This window comes from Globicephala melas, chromosome 11, assembly GCF_963455315.2.
Source record: "Globicephala melas chromosome 11, mGloMel1.2, whole genome shotgun sequence".
Classification (NCBI taxonomy): Eukaryota; Metazoa; Chordata; class Mammalia; order Artiodactyla; family Delphinidae; genus Globicephala; species Globicephala melas.
Window position 1 is genome coordinate 54,758,340 of NC_083324.2, and position 21,703 is coordinate 54,780,042.

General features: G+C 39.8%; 1 protein-coding gene across 1 annotated transcript in view; it reads right to left on the reverse strand.

Moving 5' to 3' along the window:
- Positions 1–260: 260 nt before the first annotated feature.
- LOC132598118 (synapsin-2-like) overlaps positions 261–21,703 on the reverse strand; it is a 679,754-nt gene continuing 658,311 nt past the window's right edge. Inside the window, exon 5 of the mRNA XM_060308007.1 lies at positions 261–391. Within this exon, the coding sequence (XP_060163990.1) occupies positions 368–391 (24 nt within the window). The 3' untranslated portion in view covers positions 261–367. The remainder of the gene's footprint in view (positions 392–21,703) is intronic.

Consider the following 21,703-nt stretch of genomic DNA (forward strand, 5'->3'; position numbering starts at 1 on the left):
GGAAAAAATATTCCAAGTAAAGACAAAGAAACTCAAGCAGAAGGAGCTTAGAATAGTGGAGCGAGAGAGAAGCAGGGAAGGGAAAGCTTGGAAGATCAGGCAGAGGTCAGGGTGGAGGGAGAAGGCTGATCATGGAGGTAAGAGTGTGAATTTTATTTTTCTAAGTGGGTTTGGAAAACATTGGAGAGTTTTAGCAGCAGTAGGGGTCATGAGTACTTGACAGTTTTAGAAAATCACTGTGACTGCGTTTTGGGGAGTGCGTTCAGAGAGGGCAGTGTGACTGCGGAGAGAGGAATCACCTCTGTTGCCAGGTGACTGTGGTGGTGATGGTTGGATGAGGCTGGAGAGGGTGGCTGTCTAACCACCATCAGAAGGGGCAGCAGACAGGATGCTGATGGTAAGAAAAAGAGAAGAACGAAGTGACCGTGATGTGGTTTTTTGTTATTTTGTTTGTTTGTTTCAATCCATTTTTTTTTCTGATTCTTTTTTTTATTCTACATTTTTTAATTGAAGTATAGTTGATTTACAACTTTGTGTTAATTACTGCTGTACAGCAAAGTAGTTCAGTTATGTATAGATATTCTTTTTTTCATATTCTTTTCCATTATGGTTTATCATAGGATATTGAATATAGTTTTCTGTGCTATACAGTAGGAACTTGTTTGTATATAAAAGCTCAAAATGACGGTGATGTTTGAGCAGCTAGATGAATACTGAAACCAAAAACCACTCCTCATCATATTTCTGTTGCCTTACTTGAGTTAACTTTCTTTTCTTGAGAAGTATTCATACATGGATATTAACCAATATAAAATATAAATAAATATTTGTTTCATTCCCCAATGTGTTAGTCTGAAAACTTTCAAACCTCTGGGAATGTTATAAGGACAGTGCTATAAACATCCACATTTTACTTTGCCTAGATTCACCCATTTTTGCTATACCTGTTTTGTCTTACATTCTCTCTCTGTAACCCCACACACGTACATACACAGATTTTTACTGAAACATTTACAAGAAGCAGCCAATGACACTTCCCCTCTTGATTATTCAGCATAAATCATCTAAGAACAAGGACCTTCTCCTGTAGAACTGTGCAAAATTCCCATGAATTTTGACTTTCATGTGACACTATTAGCTAACATAAACAGCTCCTATTCAAATTTCCCTGATATTCCTCCAAAAAAAAAAAAAATTGTTTCTCATAGCCCTTAGGGCACTAAAAGAAAAAAAAAAAAAGGAAACCCAGTACCCAGTAGTGAAGGATTATTTGTTTCTCATGTACCTGTAGTCTCCTTTAATCAAAAATAAAACATTTATTTAGGCTGCGCCAAGTCTTAGTTGTGGCACACGGGATCTTCATTGTGGCATGTGGGCTTCTTAGTTGCAGCATGCGAACCCTTAGTTGCAACATGCACGTGGGATCTAGTTCCCTGACCAGGTATTGAACCCGGGCCCCCTGCATTGGGAGTGTGGAGTCTTACCCACTGGACCACCAGGGAAGTCCCAATCTTGACTTTTTTTGAATAGTGCAAACCTGTTGTTAAAAGCTCCTCAATGGGGATTTGTCTGATTGTTTCCTCATGATTGGATTGAAGGCAAACTTTGGCAGGATTACTACGTAGGTGATACCATGCCCTTCTTAGGGTATCAGTCAAGAGGCACTTGGATCTGATTATGGGTGATGCTAAGTTTGATCACTTAGTTAAGAAAATGGCTTTTGGTTTTAACCAACACAATTCTTAACAGACTTTGCCAGCTTCTTCCATCCTTAATTCTTCTCTACATTAATCTCTTATTGCTGTTTAAAATGTGGGAGTAGCCACTCTACAGAATGTGCATAAAAAATGTCTACTCCCTTTAGGAACATTCAAGGTGGATGGCTCTCTGGAAACATAGGGACATCAGTAACAGTGACAGTGAAAGAAGACACTGTGTGTGTCACTCATCTTAAACAAGCAACTGGGGCCAGTTTCCATCAGCAATGACTCTTTGGAGAAGAGTTAGAACATAGTGTGAGTAGAAAATGATACACAGACCTCTATTTCAGTGATCAAAGAAAGTGGATTCTTCCATGCATAGTGTCAATCATTTGCTGGAAATAAGTGTTCCCGGCTAATTCTGGGAAAGGAAACTTACATGTAATGAGCAAATATTTATGCCAGACAAAATGCTGGATATTCTTGTATTTCTTTTCTCAATTAACCCTCAGGAAAACCTCATTATTTTGTAAGGAGGGATGGAGACTCAGGAAGATCCTTTAAGTTTCAGGAGCTCAAATTCTCAAATGTAATTCTCAGTATCAATTCTCAAATACTCAAGGTTAACATGTGCCAATTTATCATTTGAATCTATGTCTAAAATGCAGACACTTTCCAGCCAAGCCTTGCAGCTTCACAGAGCATATCCTTTAACAACAATGTTAAGAGTCATCACACTTTTCCTTGATTATAATCATGAAAGGGGATGGAAATAAATTAAGAAATTAATTAGAATACAAAAACACCTCAGTTTTATCTCATCCTTTAAAGAAAGGTGGGAAGAAAAGAAAATACTGTTTTCTTTTTTTCCTTTCAAATATAATACCTTCTGGAAAATTACAAATAGTCAGTGAGAACTGGAAGTATAACACTGTGGTTAAAATCAGAATGTAAGTTAAAATTAGTTATATAATGAATGCAAGTGTTACATAAATTTTTATTCATAGTTTTCTCTGTAAAATTCTTTCCTATAATTTTTAATTCATAGAAGCAATACTTGATGGCTGGTTGGTAGTGTTAAGCCCATTTAAAGGTTTAGTACTTAAATCCAAAGTCAATGACTGGTCTATGGAAAACTGGTCCACACAATTGAAGGTAAAGTAAAAATTGACAGGAATAGTATATATTCAGTCTTTTTTTTTTTTACGTCTTTATTGGAGTACAATTGCTTGACAATGGTGTGTTAGTTTCTGCTTTATAACAAAGTGAATCAGTTATACATATACATATATTCTCATATCTCTTCCCTCTTGCATCTCCCTCCCTCCCACCCTCCCTATCCCACCCCTCTAGGTGGTCACAAAGCACCAAGCTGATCTCCCTGTGCTATGCGGCTGCTTCCCATGAGATATCTATTTTACATTTGGTAGTGTATATATGTCCATGCCACTCTCTCACTTTGTCACAGCTTACCCTTCCCCCTCCCCATATCCTCAATTCCATTCTCTAGGAGGTCTGTGTCTTTATTCCTGTCTTACCCCTACGTTCTTCATGACATTTTTTTCCCCTAAAATATATATATATATATGTGTGTGTGTGTGTGTGTGTGTGTGTGTTAGCATACGGTATTTGTCTCTTTCTGACTTACTTGACTCTGTATGACAGACTCTAGGTCCATCCACCTCATTACAAATAGCTCAATTTCTTTTCCTTTTATGCCTGAGTAATATTCCGTTGTGTATATGTGCCACATCTTCTTTATCTGTTCAACTGATGATGGACACTTAGGTTGTTTCCATCTCCGGGCTACTGTAAATAGAGCTGCAATGAACACTTTGGTACATGACTCTTTTTGAATTATGGTTTTCTCAGGGTATATGCCCAGTAGTGGGATTGCTGAGTCATATGGTAGTTCTATTTGTAGTTTTTTAGGAACCTCCATACTGTTCTCCAAAGTGGCTGTACCAATTCACATGCCCACCAGCAGTGCAAGAGTGTTCCCTTTTCTCCACACCCTCTCCAGCATTTATTGTTTCTAGATTGTTTGATGATGGCCATTCTGACTGGTGTGAGATATCTCATTGTAGTTTTGATTTGCATTTCTCTAATGATTAATGATGTTGAGCATTCTTTCATGTGTTTGTTGGCAGTCTGTATATCTTCTTTGGAGAAATGTCTATTTAGGTCTTCTGCCCATTTTTGGATTGGGTTGTTTGTTTTTCTGTTATTGAGCTGCATGAGCTGCTTATAAATTTTGGAGATTAATCCTTTGTCAGTTGCTTCACTTGCAAATATTTTCTCCCATTCTGAGGGTTGTCTTTTGGTCTTGTTTATGGTTTCCTTTGCTGTGCAAAAGCTTTGAAGTTTCATTAGGTCCCATTTGTTTATTTCTGTTTTTATTTCCGTTTCTCTAGGAGGTGGGGCAAAAAGGATCTTGCTATCATTTACATCATAGAGTATTCTGCATATGTTTTCCTCTAAGAGTTTGATAGTTTCTGGCCTTACATTTAGGTCTTTAATCCATTTTGAGCTTATTTTTGTGTATGGTGTTAGGGAGGGATCTAATCTCATACTTTTACATGTACCTGTCCAGTTTTCCCAGCACCACTTTTTGAAGAGGCTGTCCTTTCTCCACTGTACACTCCGACCTCCTTTATCAAAGATAAGGTGACCATATGTGCGTGGGTTTATCTCTGGGCTTTCTATCCTGTTCCATTGATCTATCTTTCTGTTTCTGTGCCAGTACCATACTGTCTTGATTACTGTAGCTTTGTAGTATAGTCTGAAGTCAGGGAGCCTGATTCCCCCAGCTCTGTTTTTCGTTCTCAAGATTGCTTTGGCTATTCGGGGTCTTTTGTGTTTCCATACAAATTGTGAAATTTTTTGTTCTAGTTCTGTGAAAAATGCCAGTGGTAGTTTGATAGGGATTGCATTGAATCTGTAGATTGCTTTGGGTAGTAGAGTCATTTTCACAATGTTGATTCTTCCAATCCAAGAAAATGGTATATCTCTCCATCTATTTGTATCATCTTTAATTTCTTTCATTAGTGTCTTATAATTTTCTGCACAGAGGACTTTTGTCTCCTTAGGTAGGTTTATGCCTAGATATTAGTGTATAGGAATGCCAGAGATGTCTGTGCATTAATTTTTTATCCTGCTACTTTACCAAATTCATTGATTAGCTCTAGTAGTTTTCTGGTAGCATCTTTAGGATTCTCTACATATAGTATCATGTCATCTGCAAACAGTGACAGCTTTACTTCTTCTTTTCCAATTTGGATTCCTTTTATTTCCTTCTCTTCTCAGATTGTTGTGGCTAAAACTTCCAAAACTATGTTGAATAAGAGTGGTGAGAGTGGGCAACCATGTCTTGTTCCTGATCTTAGTGGAAATGCTTTCAGTTTTTCACCATTGAGGATGATGTTGGCTGTGGGTTTGTAATATATGGCCTTTATTATGTTGAGGAAAGTTCCCTCTATGCCTACTTTCTGCAGGGTTTTTATCATAAATGGGTGTTGAATTTTGTCAAAAGGTTTCTCTGCATCAATTGAGATGATCATATGTTTTTTCTCCTTCAATTTGTTAATATGGTGTATAACGTTGATTGATATGCATATATTGAAGAATCCTTGCATTCCTGGAATAAACCCCACTTGATCATGGTGTATGATCCTTTTAATGTGCTGTTGGATTCTGTTTGCTAGTATTTTGTTGAGGATTTTTGCATCTATGTTCATCAGTGATATTGGCCTGTAGTTTTCTTTCTTTGTGACATCCTTTTCTGGTTTTGGTATCAAGGTGATGGTGGCCTCGTAGAATGAGTTTGGGAGTGTTCCTCCCTCTGCTATATTTTGGAAGAGTTTGAGAAGGATAGGTTTTAGCTCTTCTCTAAATGTTTGATAGAATTCGCCTGTGAAGTCATCTGGTCCTGGGCTTTGGTTTTTTGGAAGATTTTTTTTTTTTTTCGCGGTACACGGGCCTCTCACTGTTGTGGCCTCTCCCGTTGTGGAGCACAGGCTCCGGACACGCAGGCTTAGTGGCCATGGCTCACGGGCCTAGCCACTCCACGGCATGTGGGATCTTCCCAAACTGGGGCACGAACCCGTGTCCCCTGCATGAGCAGGCAGACTCTCAACCACTGCGCCACCAGGGAAGCACTGTTGGAAGATTTTTAATCACAGTTTCAATTTCAGTGCTTGTGATTGGTCTGTTCATATTTTCTATTTCTTCCTGATTCAGTCTTGGCAGGTTGTGCATTTCTAAGAAATTGTCCATTTCTTCCAGGTTGTCCATTTTATTGGCATAGAGTTGCTTGTAGTAATCTCTCATGATCTTTTGTATTAATGCAGTGTCAGTTGTTACTTCTCCTTTTTCATTTCTAATTTTATTGATTTGAGTCTTCCCCCTTTTTTTCTTAATGAGTCTGGCTAATGGTTTATCAATTTTGTTTATCTTCTCGAAGAATCAGCTTTTAGTTTTATTAATCTTTACTATCATTTCCTTCATTTCTTTTTCATTTATTTCTGATCTGATTTTTATGATTTCTTTCCTTCTGCTAACTTTGTGGTTTTCTTGCTCTTCTTTCTCTAATTGCTTTAGGTGCAAGGTTAGGTTGTTTATTCGCGATGTTTCCTGTTTCTTCAGGTAGGATTGTATTGCTACAAACTTCCCTCTTAGAACTGCTTTTGCTGCATCCCATAGGTTTTGGGTCATCGTGTCTCCATTGTCATTTGTTTCTAGGTACTTTTTGATTTCCTCTTTGATTTCTTCAGTGATCACTTCGTTATTAAGTACTGTATTGTTTAGCCTCCCTGTGTTCGTATTTTTTACAGATCTTTTTCTGTTATTGATATCTAGTCTCATAGCATTGTGGTCAGAAAAGATAGTTGATACAATTTAAATTTTCTTAAATTTACCAAGGCTTGATTTGTGACCCAAGATGTGATCTATCCTGGAGAATGTCCCATGAGCACTTGAGAAAAATATGTATTCTGTTGTTTTTGGATGGAATGTCCTATAAATATCAATTAAGTCCATCTTGTTTAATGTATCATTTAAAGCTTGTTTTTCCTTATTTATTTTCATTTTGGATGATCTGTCCATTGGTGAAAGTGGGGTGTTAAAGTCCCCTACTATGAATGTGTTACTGTCGATTTCCCCTTTTATGGCTGTTAGTATTTGCCTTATGTATTGAGGTGCTCCTATGTTGGGTACATAAATATTTACAATTGTTATATCTTCTTCGTGGATTGATTCCTTGATCATTATGTAGTGTCCTTCTTTGTCTCTTGTAATACTCTTCATTTTAAAGTCTATTTTGTCTGATATGAGAATTGCTACTCCAGCTTTCTTTTGGTTCCCATTTGCATGGAATATCTTTTTCCATCCCCTTACTTTCAGTCTGCATGTGTCTCTAGGTCTGAAGTGGGTCTCTTGTAGACAGCATATATATGGGTCTTGTTTCTGTATCCATTCAGCCAATCTGTGTCTTTTGGTGGGAGCATTTAGTCCATTTACATTTAAGGTAATTATCAATATGTATGTTCCTATTCCCATTTTCTTAATTGTTTTGGGTTCGTTGTTGTAGGTCTTTTCCTTCTCTTGTGTTTCTCGCCTAGAGAAGTTCTTTTATCATTTGTTGTAAAGCTGGTGTGGTGGTGCTGAACTCTCTCAGCTTTTGCTTGTCTGTAAAGCTTTTAATTTCTCCATCAAATCTGAATGAGATCCTTGCTGGGTAGAGTAATCTTGGTTGCAGGTTTTTCTCCTTCATCACTTTAAATATGTCCTGCCAGTCCCTTCTGGTTTACAGAGTTTCTGCTGAAAGATCAGCTGTTAACCTTATCGGGATACCCTTGTGTGTTATTTGTTGTTTTTCCCTTGCTGCTTTTAATGTTTTGTGTGTATTTAATTTTTGACAGTTTAATTAGTATGTGTCTTGGCGTATTTCTCCTTGGATTTATTCTGTATGGGACTCTCTGTGCTTCCTGGACTTGATTAACATTTCCTTTCCCATATTAGGGAAGTTTTCAACTGTAATCTCTTCAAATATTTTCTCAGTCCCTTTCTTTTTCTCTTCTTCTTCTGGAACCCCTATAATTCGAATGTTGGTGCGTTTAATGTTGGCCCAGAGGTCTCTGAGACTATCCTCAGTTCTTTTCATTCTTTTTTCTTTATTCTACTCTGCAGTAGCTGTTTCCACTATTTTATCTTCCAGATCACTTATCCATTCTTCTGCCTCAGTTATTCTGCTATTGATCCCATCTAGAGTATTTTTAATTTCATTTATTGTGTTGTTCATTGTTGCTTGCTTCCTCTTTAGTTCTTCTAGGTCCTTGTTAAATGCTTCTTGCATTTTGTCTGTTCTATTTCCAAGATTTTGGATCATCTTTACTATCATTATTCTGAATTGTTTTTCAGGTAGACTGCCTATTTCCTCTTAATTTGTTAGGTCTGGTGGGTTTTTACCTTGTTCCTTCATCTGCTGTGTGTTTTTATGTCTTCTCATTTTGCTTACCTTACTGTGTTTGGGGCCTCCTTTTTGCAGGCTGCAGGTTCGTAGTTCCCGTTGTTTTTGGTGTCTGTCCCCACTGGCTAATGTTGGTTCAGTGGGTTGTGTAGGCTTCCTGGTGTAGAGGACTAGTGCCTGTGTTATGGTGGATGAGGCTGGATCTTGTCTTTCTGGTGGGCAGGTCCACGTCCGGTGGTGTGTTTTGGGTTGTCTGTGGACTTATTATGATTTTAGGCAGCCTCTCTGCTAATGGGTGGGGTTGTGTTCCTGTCTTGCTAGTTGTTTGGCATAGGGTGTCCAGCACTGTAGCTTGCTGGTCGTTGAGTGAAGCTGGGTGCTGGTGTTGAGATGGAGATCTCTGGGAGATTTTCGCCATTTGATATTATGTGGAGCTGGGAGGTCTCTTGTGGACCAGTGTCCTGAAGTTGGCTCTCGCCCCTCAGAGGCACAGAACTGACTCCTGGCTGCAGCACCAAGAGCCTTTCATGCATACGGATCAGAATAAAATGGAGAAATAGCAGAAAGAGAGAAAGAAAGAATGAAAGAAAGAAAGAAAGGAAGGAAGGAAGGAAGGAAGAAAGGAAGGAAGGAAGGAAGAAAGAAAGGAAGGAAGAAAGGAAGAAAGGAAGGAAGAAAGGAAGAATGGAAATAAGAAAGAAAGAAAGAAAGAAAAAAGGAAAGAAAGAAAGAAAGAAAGGAAGGAAGGAAGGAAGAAAGAAAGGAAGGAAGGAGGGAGGGAGGGAGGAAAGAAGGAGGGAAGGAAGGAATGAAAGAAAGAAGATAAAATAAAATAAAATAAAGTTATTAAAATAAAAATATTAAGAAAAAAAATTTTAAAAAAACACCAAAAAAGCCCCCCCAAAACAAACAAAAAAAAACAGACGGATAGAACCCTAGGACAAATGGTGGAAGTAAAGCTATACAGACAAAATCTCACACAGAAGCATACACATACACACTCACAAAAAGAGGAAAAGGGGAAAAAATCATAAATGTTGCTCTCAAAGTCCACCTCCTCAATTTGGGATGACTCGTTGTCTATTCATGTATTCCACAGATGCAGGGTACATCAAGTTGATTGTGGAGCTTCAGTCCGCTGCTTCTGAGGCTTCTGGGAGAGATTTCCCTTTCTCTTCTTTGTTCGCACAGCTCCTAGGGCTCAGCTTTGGATTTGGCCCCGCCTCTGCGTGTAGGTCACTGGAGGGCGTCTGTTCTTTGCTCAAACAGGACGGGGTTAAAGAAGCCGCTGATTCGGGGGCTCTGGCTCACTCAGGCCGGGGGCAGGGAGGGGTACGGATGCGGGGCAAGCCTGCGGCGGCCGAGTTCGGCATGACGTTGCACCAGCCTGAGGCGCGCCATGCGTTCTCCCGGGGAAGTTGTCCCTGGATCCCGGGACCCTGGCAGTGGCGGGCTGCACAGGCTCCCCGGAACGGGGTTGTGGATAGTGACCTGTGCTCGCACACAGGCTTCTTGGTGGCAGCAGCAGCAGCCTTAGCGTCTCATGCCTGTCTCTGGGGTCTGCGCTTTAACTGTAGCTTGCACTTGTCTCTGGAGCTCCTTTAAGCAGCGCTCTTAATCCCCTCTCTTCGCGCACCAGGAAACAAAGAGGGAAGAAAATGTCTCTTGCCTCTTCGGCAGGTCCAGACTTTTCCCTGGACTCCCTCCCGGCTAGCCGTGGTGCATTAACCCCCTGCAGGCTGTGTTCATGCCGCCAACCCCAGTCCTCTCCCTGTGCTCCGACCGAAGCCTGAGCCTCAGCTGCCAGCCCCGCCCACCCCGGCGGGTGAGCAGACAAGCCTCTTGGGCTGGTGAGTGCCGGTCGGCACCGATTCTCTGTGCGGGAATCTCTCCGCTTTGCCCTCCGCACCCTTGTGGTTGCGCTTTCCTCCACGGCTCCGAAGCTTCCCCCCTCCGCCACCCGCAATCTCCGCACGCGAAGGGGCTTCTTAGTGTGTGGGAACCTTTCCTCCTTCACAGCTCCCTTCCACTGGTGCAGGTCCTGTCCCTATTCTTTCGTCTCTGTTTTTTCTTTTGCCCTACCCAGGTACATGGGGACTTTCTTGCCTTTTGGGAGGTCTGAGGACTTCTGCCAGCGTTCAGTAGGTGTTCTGTAGGAGTTGTTCCATGTGTAGAAGTATTTCTGGTGTATCTGTGAGGAGGAAGGTGATCTCCGCGTCTTACTATTCCGCCATCTTCCCCTCGTCCTATATTCATTCTTTCCAATTACTACAACTGAACTACAGGCCAATTACAGTTGAGAATAACAATAACTGTTGAACATTCTCTCTGAAAATCCTAAGACTAAGTAGAATTGAGTAAGATACAGCTCCTATCCTTAAGTGGCTCATAATCTATTTAGCCCTTAACTTCTTGTTCCAGGAATAATAGCAAGAACTATTTCAACTATGTTTCTTTCAACACATTATGTTGGGACAAAATCCCCTCCATTTGTCATATCATGTCATTTTTTCAATCATCCTCAACTTTCTCAGGAACTGTGCCTCTTAAGACAAATTTTAAGCAAGTGGGGAACATGGAAGACTTGAAATATAAAAACAAGATGAATAAATATTTTCTTAGTGAAATCAGTTTGTTTGTTTTATATCACTTTCTAACATGTCTGGAATATTACAGCTTCATGAGTAATGCAACAACAATAAGCACTTTTGATAACGAAAAAAAAATAACCCTCATACTTCAAGTTTCCTCACCTTTCAATTTTAGAAAATTGGTGCTTTGCAGTGTTTTGATTTTGCTTATTTTGACTGTCTTCCTTAAAGCATTAAGATCAGCAAGTAGATAAAGTGTTCATAAAATATTTAATTTAAAAATACAGGAATTTTCCCTGAAGGATCTCCAATTCTTAAAAAAATTGACTCTCCAGTTATCGTAATGTCTTTATTTGATACGCAAAAGACCACGGGTTTTGATATTTGGGAGGGATAAAACTTAGATACGCAGACTATTTGAATAAAATTTCCCAGAATGACAGAATAGTCAGCATGACAGCGGGAGAGAATAAGGGCAAGAGATAAAGACCAGAGAAAGACAAGTGGATTACTGAATTTCATTCTGTACTTTAAATTCCCGAAATGCCCCTCTTCCTACCCCCTTATAAACATTAACACCATTTGAAAAATGAATAAATACAAGAAAACTGAATGGACATGTTTCAAGAAAGGAGAAGATTTTTGAGTTCTATTCCAGCTCAGAAATCATTCAGCTTCTGAGAATTTGGAAAATTCTCTGGTAATTGTTGTTCCTCTGTAAATGAGGGGATTGGACTAACTCCATTCAGCTCGAAGATTTCACAACTCCATGACTGGAAGTTTAGAGAACTTTTCAGTAGCCCATTGCTACTGGGTATAGAGTATCTCTATGGCCTAGGAAGAATCTGAGATTACCTGACACAGCTTTATAATTTTTAAAATAATAGCTAAATTCCTTTTCTATGTGCTTATTTCTTAAGCAGTATGTGTATGTGTGTAGCTTTATATCAAAAATATTAAAAACTTAACCATCTCTTATCCTGCAATAAATTTAATTTGGACATAAGACTTTGGTAATTGATTCTTGGACCCTAAAAATACCAGTCAGCCGGCTAAGCCAGGTCATCCCAAACATCTCATTAAGCTCTCAATAATATGAACAAACATTTTGTGCATTTGAATTTTTGGTCACCACTTACACTTACACTATGTTGGGATTTTACTAATATATCTGAGTGTATGTATGTATTTACCTAAGCAAATATAAAGTCAAAAGTGGTTGCTTTCTTTCTTTTAGCGTGAAAAGTTTCTGAATTGTCAGTAGAGGGGTCAAGAGACAGGTTCTTATTTCAAAGATTCCACTGGACTTTCTGGATGCCTCCAGATCCTTTCTGCTGCAGGAATATTTCCTGATCAATGGTTTCACACTTGCAGGACGCTGGCCAGACAGTCCCAAGAGAGCCATCGTTGCAAAGCCATTAAAGAAAGAAATATATTCAGATGGTGTCGATAATTTCTAACACCTAACTATTGGAAATTCTCACAGACACAATGCAAATGGGCTCTCTCAAACAATTCTCCATCCTAGTTTCTTCCTCAGCATTTTTACAGACAGAAAATTTTTTCTCTCACCAGTTGAACAAGAAAGAACAAAAGTAGATTCCCCAAAGGAGGAATCATTCGTACTAAGTTTCTTTATGTAGGTCACCTCTGATGTGTTCTTGGTTGCATTTCAACTGCTAAATTTCCCATGTCAAGCTTTCAGTTCTGATGGCTCTGCACATAAATTCTATTGCTTTCCAAAAGAATAATTGTTTAAGTTCCCTGTTTGAATGTTGAAGGATGCTATATGTTCCACAGATGCTCAATACATTATTGGTCATGTTAGTAGTATGATAAAAAATACTAAAATATTTTACATGGAGGTGTCTCTGTGTATGTACAATATAATATGTTAACAGGAAAAACTGTTGTTCATTAAACTAATTTAAGGAGAGTGACTATCACCTATACTCAAATAGACTGTAAAAGTATGTCCTTTGTTGTTACCAGTCTACCGTATACCAGGTTAGTTTCCCTAACTTTTTCCCTTCTCCAGATTTACGTCTTGTAAATATCTCTTGAGCCCATGTCCTCTGCTCTATTCCAAATGTCATTGGTTTAGTTTAAACCTTTGGCAAACCATTCTACACCTTCCATCTTCAGATCTATCCTCTACTCTACCATCATATGTTTCTAAAAAATAGATCTTGTCAATTCACCTCTGCTTAAGAAAATTCCCTTTCTTCACTATGAAAAAAGATTCAAACACCCTGACAAGGCATTCGAAATCTCTGATTATCTGTTGTTAATTTATTTACTCAGCCTCATCCATTTGTGTGTTCATCAGTCAGCAATAGGATGAAAGTGCCCCTGCTAAAATATTTATTGCCCAGAAGAATGTAAGCTCCACAAGGGTGTGGATTCGGATTATTTCTTTCACTAATGTCTACTAAACATCTAGAACCCTATGTGAATGAAAAATATTGCCTGTCATATCAGTAGACAAAGCATATTGCAACCATCAAGCCATCACATTACAGCCACCCTTACGGTGAGCCCTGAGGGAACTCAGGATAGAAATGTAATGCCTACCATCAAATCATCAGATACTGCAGCCACCCCCCACCCCACGGTGCACCTAAGGAAACTCAGGATGAGAAAGCACAGGATATTGGCCCCAGATAGCTGAGGTGCATTTCAAAGCAATGATTTCAGTGAGCCCAGCCTCTTGCATCTTGCTATACATAGAAAAGTGCTAAATTCCTTAACTTGAGATGTCTGGTTTTCTTTAATTAACAGTAATCTTTGATATTCTACCTGATTTTTGTTGCAAAAACTCCTGTATATCCTGGCTCTCCCCTTGCCTCTTCGGAGCAGTCCCTTGGAGTTATCTGAGATGCTCTGTCCAAGGCTTAAGTCTTCCACCAAATAAAACATAACTCTCAACTTTTAGGTTGTGCATTTTTTTTCAGTCGACACATATTTGGCATTAGGTAGATGCTTAACCGATATTTTTAGAATTAATAAATTCAGCAAACTTGCTGAGTGCTTATTATGTGTGACATAGAGAGCCTGGCATTGAGAATCTGTGATGAAAGCCATTGTCTCTATTTTTAAGGAGCTGGCCAGTGAAATTGACATTTCTAATGAATTTAGTGTGTATCTGTACGTATCACTCTGGTTTCTGTAGGAAGCAGAGTCTTAATTCATTGATCTGTATATCCTTTGTTGCAAACTAAGTGTTCATTAAATGTTTACTAAATAAATTAAGCTAAGAATGCAATTAGGGCAGAATGTCTGAAGGCTGTGGTAGGCAAAATAATCTTCCACCCCACCCCCATCAAATATGACCAGATCCTAATTCCAGGAACCAGTGAATATGTTACATTACATAATAAAGGTGAAACATTTGCAGATGTGACTAAAGATTAGGAGAGGGGGAAATTATACCAGATTATCCAGGGGAGCCCATTCTAATTACATGAGCCTATAAAAGTGGAAGAGGAGGGAAAAAGAGGGAGAGAGAAAGTACTTGAGAAGGACTCAATTTGTCATTGCTGGCTTTGAAGATGGAGGAATGGGAACAAGAGCCAAGGAATGTGGAGGTTTCTAGAAGCTGGGAACAGCCCTCAGCTGAGTCAACAAGAAAACGGGTCCTACAGCTAACTGCAGGGAACTGAATTCTGCCAGCAGCTCAAATGAGCAGGAAATGGAGCCTCCAGGAAGGAATGTAGCCCTGCCAATTCCTTGATTTCAGCCTGTTGAGATGCTTATCAGACTTATGACCTACAAAATTTGTGTTGCTTTAAGCCACTGAGTTTGTGGCAATTGTTATGGCAGCAGTAGAAAACCAATACAGAACTCGCCATATCCTTGGAAGACTGGCCAAAGTGAACCTTTGCCTTGGGTTCCCGTGACCAAAAAGAAAACTATCATCCTTAAAATTCTGACAGTACTATCTCAACATTTCTTGCAAAGGACATACACAGATAGAAAATTAGCTACATTTCCAGATAAAACAAAAGTGTTCTTCCAAAACGGAATTTAGGTAAACCATTTTCCAAAATGATGATGGCTTATTGAATCATTAGTGTCCTAGGACATCAAGCTGTACTATAAAAAATCTATACATAAGTAACCTTTGAAATGTGTTCTCAAATTTTTATGTCCTTGAAGGCTAACTTTGACACCAAGGAGATTCTGAGTTACAGTTTTCCTCTCAGTCCAGAGATTAGCAGAAAAGAACCACAAAACAATGGCCCAAGAATGACATTTTGTAAGTCAGACAAAGACTAATATCATATGCTATCACTTATATGTGGAATCTAAAAAAATGATACAATTAAACTTATTTACAAAACAGAAACAGACTCACATAGAAAACAAACTTATGGTTACCAAAGTGGTAGAGATAAATTAGGAGTTTGGGATTAACAGATACACACTAATATATATAAAATAGATAAACAACAAGGACCTACTGTATAGCACAGGGTACTATATTCAATACCTTGTAATAACCTATAATGGAAAAGAATTTGAATTTTTATATATATATATATATATATATATAAAACTGAATCACTCTGCTGTACACTTGAAACTAACACAACATTGTAAATCAACTATATTTCAATTTAAAAAAAGGATGTAAGGAAGCACAAGACTATGAATTAAATATGAAATTTCTTTAGCCATGAAAGAACAAGTTGGCACCAGGCTGCCATTTACATCTGTGTAGATCACAATGGGCAAGTTGTAGCTAAAATGCAGGTCACACCTGCTCACCAAGCCATGTGCTCTGGCCTGAGGCAGTGACCCTCCCAGAGGAAGGGGCCTCCTGATGGCAACATCCTAAGGCTGAACTGATTATGTAAGGTACAACTTCACAAAGTCTACTGTAAGAACAGCATCACCTGAAGATGCGCTATGCAGTGGCCCTAGACATAGTTTTGTTGTGTGCTTGCCTAGAATTCTCTAGGCAGGCTGCCTTCCCCCAGAAGTTTAGTGTTTTCTAATTATTGCAATGATCACATATGCTAACAGTGGCTCTGGTTCAGCCTCATAGAGGAAATATGTGTTTGCTTTTTATGTTATTGTAGCCGGATATAGAAAAGTAAAAAAGGACACTGAACTTGGGTTTGTGGGGAAAAGAAAGTGGTCTCAGTGTCCCGCTCTCAAAAAACCCTATGGAGGTCTTAAGTCTCTGTCCCAGGTAGAACCCAAATATAATTTCAGGAGTTTAAGGCATCCTCCACGGTGCATGGTACAGTCTTTCTCAAGCTAGAAGGCATGAAAATGGAAAATCCACGCAGAACCATTCCCTTATTCTAAGTGTGGACTCCCCTCCAGAATTTCCCTGCTTTGGGTCTCTGTTCAGTGTTTTCTGATAGCTGTTCTTTATATTTTGCCGAGAGTTCAGTGTTATCCATAGAAAGGTTGGTCTAATATGAGTTGCTCTATCATATTGGAAGCAGAAATCATCCCTAGCTTCACTTTTGTCAAATGTGTCCATGTGTCACTCCGAGGGCATATCATCCAATCTAACATCTTACCGTACTGAGCTTTTGGGCTTCAAGAATTGAAAAAAATATGGTCACCCTACCCATAAGACACAGTAGCAAGAAAACTGTTTCTTCCAGAAGACAAATCAAGAATAAGGACTCAGAGACGAGCGGAAGATGGCGGAAGAGTAAGACACGGACATCACCTTCCTCCCCACAGATACACCAGAAATACATCTACACGTGGAACAACTCCTACAGAACACCTACTGAACGCTGGCAGAAGACCTCAGACCTCCCAAAAGGCAAGAAAATCCCCACGAACCTGGGTAGGGCAAAAGAAAAAAGAATAAACAGAGACAAAAGGATAGGGACGGGACCTGCACCAGTGAGAGGGAGCTGTGAAGGAGGAAAGGTTTCCACACACTAGGAAGCCCCTTCACGGGCTGAGACTGCGGGTGGCGGAGGGAGAAAGCTTCGGAGCCGCGGAGGAGAGCACAGCAACAGGGGTGCGGAGGGCAAAGCGAAGAGATTCCCGCACAGAGGATCGGTGCCGACCGGCACTCACCAGCCCAAGAGGCTTGTCTGCTCACCCGCCGGGGTGGGCGGGGCTGGCAGCTGAGGCTCGGCCTTCGGTCTGAGCACAGGGAGAAGACTGGGGTTGGCGGCGTGAACACAGCCTGCAGCGGGTTAGTGCACCACGGCTAGCCGGGAGGGAGTCCAGGGAAAAGTCTGGACCTGCCGAAGAGGCAAGAGACATTTTCTTCCCTCTTTGTTTCCTGGTGCATGAGGAGAGGGGATTAACAGCAGTGCTTAAAGGAGCTCCAGAGACAAGTGCAAGCTACAGCTAAAAGCGCAGACCCCAGAGACGGGCATGAGATGCTAAGGCTGTTGCTGCTCCACCAAGAAGCCTGTGTGCGAGCACAGGTCACTATCCACACCCCACTTCGGGGAGCCTGTGCAGCCCGCCACTGCCAGGGTCCCGGGATCCAGGGACAACTTCCCCGGGAGAATGCATGGCGCGCCTCAGGCTGGTGCAACGTCATGCTGAACTCGGCCGCCGCAGGCTCACCCCGCATCCGTACCCCTCCCTGCCCCAGCCTGAGTGAGCCAGAGCCCCCGAATCAGCGGCTTCTTTAACCCCGTCCTGTCTGAGCGAAGAACAGACGCCCTCCGTCGACCTACACACAGAGGCAGGGCCAAATCCAAAGCTGAGCCCTAGGAGCTGTGCGAACAAAGAAGAGAAAGGGAAATCCCTCCCAGCAGCCTCAAAAGCAGCGGATTAAAGATCCACAATCAACATGATGTACCCTGCATCTGTGGAATACATGAATAGACAACGAATCATCCCGAACTGAGGAGGTGGACTTTGAGAGCAAGATTTATGATTTTTTTCCCCTTTTCCTCTTTTTGTGAGTGTGTATGTGTATGCTTCTGTGTGAGATTTTGTCTGTATAGCTTTACTTCCACCATTTGTCCTAGGGTTCTATCCATCCTTTTTTTTTTTTAATTAAAAAAATTTTTTTTCTTATTATTTTTTATTTTAATATCTTTATTTTATTTTACCTTACTTTATTTTATTTTGTGTTTTCTTTCTTTCCTTCTTTCTTTCTTTCTTCTTTCCTTCCATCCTTCCTTCCTCCCTCCAACCCTCCCTCCCTCCCCCCTTCCTTCCTTCCTCCCTCCCTCCCTCCCTCTCTCTCTCCCTTTCTTTCTTTCTTCCTTCCTTCCTTCCTTCCTTGCTTCCTTCCCTCCTTCCTTCCTTCTTTTTCTCCCTTTTATTCTGAGCCGTGTGGATGAAAGGCTCTTGGTGCTCGAGCCAGGACTCAGTGCTGTGCCTCTGAGGCGGGAGACCCAACTTCAGGACACTGGTCCACAAGAGAACTCCCAGCTCCACGTAATATGAAATGATGAAAATCTCCCAGAGATCTCGATCTCAACACCAAGACCCAGCTTCACTCAACGACCAGCAAGCTACAGTGCTGGACACCCTATGCCAAACAACTAGCATGACATGAACACAAACCCACCCATTAGCAGAGAGGCTGCCTAAAATCATCATAAGTCCACAGACAACCGAAAACACACGACCAGACGTGGACCTGCCCACCAGAAAGACAAGATCCAGCCTCATCCACCAGAACACAGGCACTAGTCCTCTACACCAGGAAGCCTACACAACCCACTGAACCAACATTAGCCAGTGGGGACAGACACCAAAAACAACGGGAACTACGAACCTGCAGCCTGCAAAAAGGAGGCGCCAAACACAGTAAGGTAAGCAAAATGAGAAGACATAAAAACACACAGCAGATGAAGGAACAAGGTAAAAACCCACCAGACCTAACAAATTAAGAGGAAATAGGCAGTCTACCTGAAAAACAATTCAGAATAATGACAGTAAAGATGATCCAAAATCTTGGAAATAGAACAGACAAAATGCAAGAAGCATTTAACAAGGACCTAGAAGAACTAAAGAGGAAGCAAGCAACAATGAACAACACAATAAATGAAATTAAAAATAGTCTAGAAGGGATCAATAGCAGAATAACTGAGGCAGAAGAATGGATAAGTGATCTGGAAGATAAAATAGTGGAAACAGCTACTGCAGAGCAGAATAAAGAAAAAAGAATGAAAAGAACTGAGGACAGTTTCAGAGACTTCTGGAACAATATTAAATGCACCAACATTCGAATTATAGGGGTTCCAGAAGAAGAAGAGAAAAAGAAAGGGACTGAGAAAATATTTGAAGAGATTATAGTTGAAAACTTCCCTAATATGGGAAAGGAAATAGTTAATCAAGTCCAGGAAGCACAGAGAGTCCCATACAGGATAAATCCAAGGAGAAACATGCCAAGACACATACTAATCAAACTATCAAAAATTAAATACAAAGAAAACATATTAAAAGCAGCAAGGGAAAAACAACAAATAACACACAAGGGAATCCCGATAAGGTTAACAGCTGATCTTTCAGCAGAAACTCTGCAAGCCTGAAGGGACTAGCAGGACATATTTAAAGTGATGAAGGAGAAAAACCTAAAACCAAGATTACTCTACCCAGCAAGGATGTCACTCAGATTTGATGGAGAAGTTAAAAGCTTTACAGACAAGCAAAAGCTGAGAGAGTTCAGCACCACCAAACCAGCTTTACAACAAATGCTAAAGGAACTTCTCTAGGCAAGAAACACAAGAGAAGGAAAAGACCTACAATAACGAACCCAAAACTATTAAGAAAATGGGAATAGGAACATACATATCAATAATTATCTTAAATGTAAATGGACTAAATGCTCCCACCAAAAGACACAGATTGGTTGAATGGATACAAAAACAAGACACATATATATGTTGTCTACAAGAGACCCACTTCAGACCTAGAGACACATACAGACTGGAAGTAAGGGGATGAAAAAAGATATTCCATGCAAAAGGGAACCAAAAGAAAGCTGGAGTAGCAATTCTCATATCAGACAAAATAGACTTTAAAATAAAGAGTATTACAAGAGACAAAGAAGGACACTACATAATGATCAAGGGATCGATCCAAGAAGAAGATATAACAATTGTAAATATTTATGCACCCAACATAGGAGAACCTCAATACATAAGGCAAATACTAACAGCCATAAAAGGGGAAATCGACAGTAACACATTCATAGTAGGGGACTTTAACACCCCACTTTCACCAATGGACAGATCATCCAAAATGAAAATAAATAAGGAAAAACAAGCTTTAAATGATACATTAAACAAGATGGACTTAATTGATATTTATAGGACATTCCATCCAAAAACAACAGAATACATATTTTTCTCAAGTGCTCATGGGACATTCTCCAGGATAGATCACATCTTGGGTCACAAATCAAGCCTTGGTAAATTTAAGAAAATTTAAATTGTATCAACTATCTTTTCTGACCACAATGCTATGAGACTAGATATCAATAACAGAAAAAGATCTGTAAAAAATACGAACACAGGGAGGCTAAACAATACAGTACTTAATAACGAAGTGATCACTGAAGAAATCAAAGAGGAAATCAAAAAATACCTAGAAACAAATCACAATGGAGACACAACGACCCAAAACCTATGGGATGCAGCAAAAGCAGTTCTAAGAGGGAAGTTTGTAGCAATACCTTCCTACCTTAAGAAACAGGAAACATCTCAAATAAACAACCTAACCTTGCACCTAAAGCAATTAGAGAAAGAAGAACAAAAAACCCCCAAAGTTAGCAGAAGGAAAGAAATCATAAAAATCAGATCAGAAATAAATGAAAAAGAAATGAAGGAAATTATAGCAAAGATCAATAAAACTGAAAGCTGGTTCTTCGAGAAGATAAACAAAATTGATAAACCATTAACCAGACTCATCAAAATAAAAAGGGAGAACATCCAAATCAATAGAATTAGAAATGAAAAAGGAGAAGTAACAACTGACACTGCATTAATACAAAAGATCATGAGAGATTACTACAAGCAACTCTATGCCAATAAAATGGACAACCTGGAAGAAATGGACAAATTTTTAGAAATGCACAACCTGCCAAGACTGAATCAGGAAGAAATAGAAAATATGAACAGACCAATCACAAGCACTGAAATTGAAACTGTGATTAAAAATTCTTCAACAAACAAAAGTCTAGGACCAGATGGCTTCACAGGTGAATTCTATCAAACATTTAGAGAAGAGCTAAAACCTATCCTTCTCAAACTCTTCCAAAATATAGCAGAGGGAAGAACAATCCCAAACTCATTCTACAAGGCACCATCACCTTGACACCAAAACCAGAAAAGGATGTCACAAAGAAAGAAATGTACAGGCCAATATCACTGATGAACAAAGATACAAAACTCCTGAACTAAATACTAGCAAAAAGAATCCAACAGCACATTAAAAGGATCATACACCATGATCAAGTGGGGTTTATTCCAGGAATGCAAGGATTCTTCAATATACGCAAATCAATCAATGTGATACACCATATTAACAAATTGAAGGAGAAAAAACATATGATTATCTCAATTGATGCAGAGAAAGCTTTTGACAAAATTCAATACCCATTTATGATAAAAATCCTGCAGAAAGTAGGCATAGAGGGAACTTTCCTCAACATATTAAAGGTCATATATGACAAACCCACAGCCAACATCATCCTCAATGGTGAAAAACTGAAAGCATTTCCACTAAGATCAGGAACAAGAGAAGGTTGCCCACTCTCACCACTCTTATTCAACATAGTTTTGGAAGTTTTAGCCACAGCAATCAGAGAAGAAAAGGAAATAAAAGGAATCCAAATTGGAAAAGAAGAAGTAAAGCTGTCAATGTTTGCAGATGACATGATACTACACATAGAAAATCCTAAAGATGCTACCAGAAAACTACTAGAGCTAAGCAATGAATCTGTTAAAGTAGCAGGATACAAAATTAATACACAGAAATCTCTGGCATTCTTA